This window comes from Podarcis raffonei, chromosome 7 (assembly GCF_027172205.1).
Source record: "Podarcis raffonei isolate rPodRaf1 chromosome 7, rPodRaf1.pri, whole genome shotgun sequence".
NCBI lineage: Eukaryota > Metazoa > Chordata > Lepidosauria > Squamata > Lacertidae > Podarcis > Podarcis raffonei.
The window spans coordinates 35,385,285-35,391,997 of NC_070608.1; the positions used below are offsets into that span (position 1 = coordinate 35,385,285).

General features: G+C 40.8%; 1 protein-coding gene across 1 annotated transcript in view; it reads left to right on the top strand.

Annotated features, from left to right (window-relative positions):
- Positions 1-4,809, top strand: part of LOC128417409 (cytochrome P450 7B1) — a 98,854-nt gene extending 94,045 nt beyond the window's left edge. The window contains exon 6 of the mRNA XM_053396032.1: positions 4,420-4,809. Coding sequence (XP_053252007.1) covers positions 4,420-4,707 — 288 coding nt within the window. The 3' untranslated portion in view covers positions 4,708-4,809. The remainder of the gene's footprint in view (positions 1-4,419) is intronic.
- The last annotated feature ends 1,904 nt before the right edge of the window (positions 4,810-6,713 follow it).

The following is a 6,713-nucleotide window of genomic DNA, read 5'->3' on the forward strand; positions in this document are numbered from 1 at the left end:
GGGGGTGGAGAGTGCTGTTCCTTCTTGTGGAACAAATCTTCCTACTTTCAGATCTTTTCAAGGTGCCTTCAGGTCAAAGGATTCTTGGCCTGAAGAGAGAAATATGGTGATGAGGGTGACTGCTACCCCTTTGAGAGAAACTGACAATTGTGCCTTGACTACCATAAACTTGAGGCTAAATGTAGGCTTTGTTTGGAAGTGGATCATTGGATGCCCAAAGAAGGCTGGATAATAGAAGGTGGCTTAAAGAGCAAATAATGTGGGCCATTTAGCTAAGTGCCCCCAAAGCATCATTGACTCTCTAAAGCCCCTATAATAGCGGTGTCTTCTTGAGCCTTATGCTTTTTCACCTCTCTTTATAGGGATTGGCCCTTTAGTGGTCAATTAGTATGGCGTTGTGAACTCAAGATTGTAAAGCTGTTGCTCGGCAGTGAAGCTTTGAGGGTAATTGTGTCTTCTCCTTGTATTTTTTCCCCATCTGAAGCAAAAGTTAATGAATATCAAAGGCTGGAAATTAATCCACCCTAGCTGAGCCTTAATACAGCTCCAGAAGTTCATCACCTGCATGCAAATTGCATAGTCATGTTCCCTAGATTTTGACTGAGAAATTCTTGCTAGTTGGAGGAAGATGGCCACAGGCAAACAAAATTTATGTATTTATTAAGCAAACAGAGCCATGAAATGACTACTGTGGATTTACATATGTCATGTATGACTCTGAAGAGCTTTCTTCCTTTATGATACATAAAATAACTGATTATATACACTATACTAACATGTAAAACCCTCAACAACTTGGCACCAGGTTACTTGAAAGACTGCCTGCCACTGTATAGACTTGTAAAATCACTTGGATTATCTGGGGAAATTTTACTTGTGGCATCACACAGAATATCACAGGGCTTTGATCTGAAAACAAGCATTGTAAGTTGTTTCAAAATGTTTTTAATGTGTTTTAATATGGTGACTAAATTATTATTATTTTCCGCCATTGTTCCTGCTTAAACTCAGAAGGCAGAAAAAGCCCTTCTTACATTTGTACTACTGCCTCTGTGTGGCTTTTTGACTGAGTCTGCAATCACACTAGTTATGGCATATGAGCATAGCATTACTTAACACTTATTTATTTATTTCATAAAATTAAGACACAGCTTAACTGTAAAAACAAAAACCACCTTGAACTGGTATACAAAGAAAATCAAACAATAAAATTATCAGGGAAAAAAGAACACTTTGAGACATTCAAATGTTAAAATCAGCAATAAAATAAAAACAGATACTGTAATAAAATGCATCCACCTTCTACATGTCTGGGGAGGCTTGTCTAAACAAAAATGTTGTCAGCAGGTGCCAAAAAGAGTACAGCCGTACCTTGGAAGTCAAACAGAATCCGTTCCGGAAATCCGTTCAACTTCCACAACATTCGGAAACCAAAGCGTGGCTTCTGATTGGCTGCAGGAAGCCAATAGTTTGCAAACCAGAACACTCATTTCCGGGTTTGGGAGCCAAGGTACGACTGTACAGTGAAGGCACCTGCTTGGTGTCAATAGGCAGAGTTTCAGAGTACATTCTGCCACACTAAATGATCCATTTTGTCCAAGCAACAGACATTATAACAAAACAGTCAGCTTTATTCACACAGCAGCAGTGCCGGATTTACATATAAGCTAAACAAGCTATAGCTTAGGGCACCACTCTCTTGGGGACTCCCAAAAAAATTAAAGGGGGAAAAACTGGATCTACATTTCCAAAATAGAAGATAAAAAACAAATAAAATAAAACCTACATACAGCAACAGTGGTTTGTGTTGTGTAGGCTCCTATGATGTAAGTAATGGGCCCCACCTGCTTTGATAAAATACATATTTTGTTATGTGCAAATGGCTTTAGATACTTATTAGGTCCATAAATTACCATACAGCATATATTCAGCACAAAAAAGCGACAATTTGTTGTTGACAAAGGACAGCTGGACATATAAAGGACCCCATTACCTTCAGTAGCTTAGGGCCTCATCGAACCTAAATCCAGCCCTGCACAGCAGGTATAAGGTAGGGTTACCAGATGTCCCCGGTTCCCGGGGACAGTTGCCGGATTTGCAAATCTGTCCCTGGGAAACATGGCAGCAGCAGCTTCAGCAGCCTGGAGCCAACTTCCGGATAAACCCACAAAGCTAGCTGTGAGTACAATTGAAAATTGATAATAAATAAACAAATATTGTGCTTATTGCAATTGTAATTTGACTTTCCTCAGTAAAGAAGCACTTCCTTGACAGAGGAAGTCTGCATCTTCCAGAACATCTGGAAGGATATGCATTGTTTACATTTTTAAAAAAAAATCTCTCAAAGCTTCTACTGTAAGAGCCACTATGATGGGGTACACCACTGCCACTTCTGCTTAAGTTGAATTTGTGTATAATCAATCAAATTTGAATTATTCTTTAATTGCTTTAAATTAGGTTCCAGAAAACAAGACAAATGGAGATCAGACTAGAGCCATTGAGTATTTGTAGGCTTTAGGCTCCAATAGAGGGAAATATGGTGCTTCAATCTGGGCTATTACTTTTATATATATTTACAGCAGCTCATTTTTCACACAAACTGGCGCTGACATAAGGGGCTAGAGAAGTCAACTTCCTTCTGTGTCCTGTCTCTGATAATTTGTGATTGCCACTTTGCTTCCTGATTATTTAACATGAAAGTTACTTAGTTCTCCACTAAAGAGGTACTAGCCTTTACTTAATTTGGGCAAAAGTCTCAGAGTTCCTTATGCTCAATGTTATTCCACCCCAATCCTTAATTGTTGGACCTTTTTTTCTAATTTTGCAGTAACTACTTTTCTAATTTAAAATTAACTAACTTGGATTGTTGAGGGGAAGTAAGTCCCCACTTTGGATTTTCCTAGCTACTTCACGTAGAGACACTTCAAGACTCACAATACACCCTTTTCACACAAAAATTCTTGTCTATGGACACATGTGTGTTTACAGGGTTGCACAGCTATTGTAATTGTTTTCCATTACTTCTTTGGGTATTATGTTCCAGCGTTTCATGTAAAATGAATTCTAATTAGTGATATGAAGTAGAGTCAATTCTCCTTTCTTATTATAAGGATGTATTATAAGTTTTGGAATACTAATAATAGTTTTTAGTTCTGGAAAGGATCTGACAAAACCAGGATCATCACAGTTCAATAGCCTTTCTGCCCAACATCGTTTGTCATGAATGGACTAATGCAGCCTATAAATAGTGTACTAGGGCTGCAGGCCTATACACACATTCCTGAAAGTCCTATTCAGCTTAATTGTGGAATGATATGCATAGGGTTGTGTTGGAAAAATGAAAGGATGTAGCCAGTGGCGGAGGAAGGCGGGTGCGGGAAGTTGCGGGCCATGCCGGATGTCATCACTGGGGTGTGTGTGACAAAATGAGTTGTTTTTTTTAAAATGGGCTCATGAAACTTTTTAGTTCAGTCAACAAATGTAACGAAACGTGGCTGGCACTGGGCACCACACCACAGGGGCCTACACTTACCACAGGGCCTGCAGCTTGCCCGAGCCATGCATCTCTCCTGGGAGTGACGTGGTGGCTTGGGCGCATGCAGGCTCTATGCTGCCTGAACCAGCAGTGTGGGGCTTGCATCTGCCCACCGCCTCTCCCTGAGCCACCCTACAGCTGAGGGGGAGGCGGCAGAGAGGCTCCACACAGCGAGCCCCACCCCCATGGGCGGCTTGCCCCGTCCCCGGCTACAGGGCACGTGCGCTGCACTGGGCACCTGAGTGGCTAGTTATGCCACTGGATGTAGCTTGTCATCAACTGTTTGTGTGCACTCAACTCAGGATCAGGAGGAGCAAAGTCAGTAAGAGTCAACTTGTGTTGACCGCATTCTGGGAAACAAAAGCGCATGAGTTGAGTCTAAGATATGTGGGGAAAGTAATATGGCAAAATGTGCAGCCTCTGGATGTGATTCCAGAGTTGAACTCATAGCTGTCTCCCCAGAGCATTTTCATGGCTTAAGACAGAGGTACCACCTTGCCTTCTAGAAGAAGAAGAAGAGTTTGGATTTGATATCCCGCCTTTCACTCCCTTTAAGGAGTCTCAAAGCGGCTAACATTCTCCTTTCCCTTCCTCCCCCACAACAAACACTCTGTGAGGTGAGTGGGGCTGAGAGACTTCAAAGAAGTGTGACTGGCCCAAGGTCACCCAGCAGCTGCAGGTGGAGGAGCGGAGACGCGAACCCGGTTCCCCAGATTACGAGACTACCGCTCTTAACCACTACACCACACTGGCTCTTCTAAAAGTAGCACATATAAAAAAGAAATCCACTGCTTATTCTTTTTTGCTTTTCAGATCAATCTTGACATCGTTGTAATCACTATATTTATACAACTATATTAATGCTCACATTCTCTATTTTTCAGAAGTATAAATTTGATCGTTACATAGAGGATGGCAAGAAGAAAACCACCTTCTACAAACAGGGAAGGAAGCTGAAATACTTTCTGATGCCTTTTGGCTCTGGAATCAGCAAGTGTCCTGGCAGGTTCTTTGCAATGAATGAAATTAAGCTGTTCTTGGTTTTATTGTTGACATATTTTGATGTGGAAATAACAGAAGAAAAGCAAGTTGGACAAGACAAGAGTAGAATAGGTCTTGGTATACTCTTGCCAGACACTGACATTGCCTTTCGTTACAAACTAAGAAATTAATACTCTAATACAGTTTCCAACATTACAAATAACTTACTCAGGTTTTTTCTGTCTTTTTGCACTATGGTTGCCATATCTTTCTGGTGTCCTTACAATTGTGGATGAGGGAGGCTTGCCACATTTTGATATTTTTTTTTTTTCATATTGCTGCCATTTTAAGTTAAACTTTTGATGGGATGGGTGAAATATTCTATTTCTACAAGTTTTCTATCTGCATCAGTGCCCTCAGTGTGGCTACTTTTTTTGTAGTACAGCTCCTAATGTACATGCTGTATGGAAGCGCAGGAGATCAGAAGGCACAGTTATTGAATTGTGTGGTATAGCTGCTTGGGCTGGCAAAGTACCTTTGTCTGCCTCTTCCACAAAAGTCTCTCTTATTTTGGCACTAAGACTGTCAAAGTGCAAGTAGATAAATAGGTTCCGCTCCGGCAGGAAGGTAAACAGCATTTCCGTGCGCTGCTCTGGTTCGCCAGAAGCTGCTTAGTCATGCTGGCCACATGACCCGGAAGCTGTACGCCGGCTCCCTCGGCCAATAAAGCGAGATGAACGCCCCAACCCCAGAGTCGGTCACGACTGGACCTAATGGTCAGGGGTCCCTTTACCTTTACTATTTTCCGTAAGAACACTACTCAACATCAACAAAACTTGCTTCTAATGCCCATTCAGTCCTTTTTCACAAATTCATCAAAGAATCAAATTCACATAGAATCTCATTTGGGATTTTGAGCACTTTTCTAGTTGGAAATTAATATGGTGGAGGGACTGAGGGTTTCATTTTGCTTTACTCTAAATATTTTGGGGCAGTGTTTATATATATATATATATTTGATTGTCCAACTCATTCATAACATTTCTCTTTGTAAATGCATAACCGGAACATAAAAATATTGATTGTGTGAAACTAAAAAAACGATTGTGATACCCGCCCTTATGGAAACAAAACTATACTAAGTGCATATCCACTAAATTTAAAGTCAGAACTGATTCATCATAGTGCCTTCACAGACATTTGGTGCAGGACACACACAGTTCTTACTATGCAGACCTTCTCTTCCCCCTTTAACCTGCCCATTCAATGCAGCTACATCAGCTTGCAGGAGGAGCTAAGTTTTAACTTGGAACCATCTCCAACGACTCTTCCTTGTGGGGAGTAACCTTAGAAACTGTTGTTGTCTTAAAAACAATCTTCAGCACAAGATTGGGGAACTTCTGAATTGATGGAAAATCTATCTGTGGCTTTTGAGACACTTGCACTTTGAAATAGGCTTTGCTTTTTTCATATAACTTTCTTGATCATATTAGACACTGATGGTGTTGTAAGTCTATGGACAAATAAGTTCTACCACTACATATCCGATAATAGCTCACATCTGTTACACCCTATTATGTTGAGCACAGACACTCTTGTGTCAGTGTGGGCTGTAAGATGTCTCTTACTAGACTTATGATCAATCCTTCTTTGGCATCCTTTTTGTTAGCAACTGTGAAAAATGAAAGCAGGTATTTGTTTTCAGCACAACCCATATTTTGATTCATGCTGTGCTTTTAGGATTTTGAATTTTAAATATCATGAGTTGGAATATAATATGATAGGATGTTATGGCACTTTGTCAAAGGCAAAGCATACATCAGATTAATCACAGCTCTGATGCTGAAGTGCCTCTGTGGGAACCAATAGCAGAGCATTTGTAAATGCGCAAATGAAAACTAGAGAAGAGATCTCTCAAAGCACAATTGGCTGCTAGGTGCCCAGCTGCCATTCAAACCCTCTCTGCGCATAGAACATACTGGGAAGTGCTAGACAGAGCCCCAACCCTACAGAATAGACTCATCAGATCTCAAAATAGATTTTGCTGAAGTGCTTATGGCTGAGTCTTGTATTTTTATAACTGCTACCACTTTACCAGCTCATGAATTACTAAGTTTGTGGAAATTCTTTCAGCAACTTTTCTCTGTAACTTAAATTCCAGGACTGGTCTTCTGTCTTTTTCCCCATGGCAGCCAGT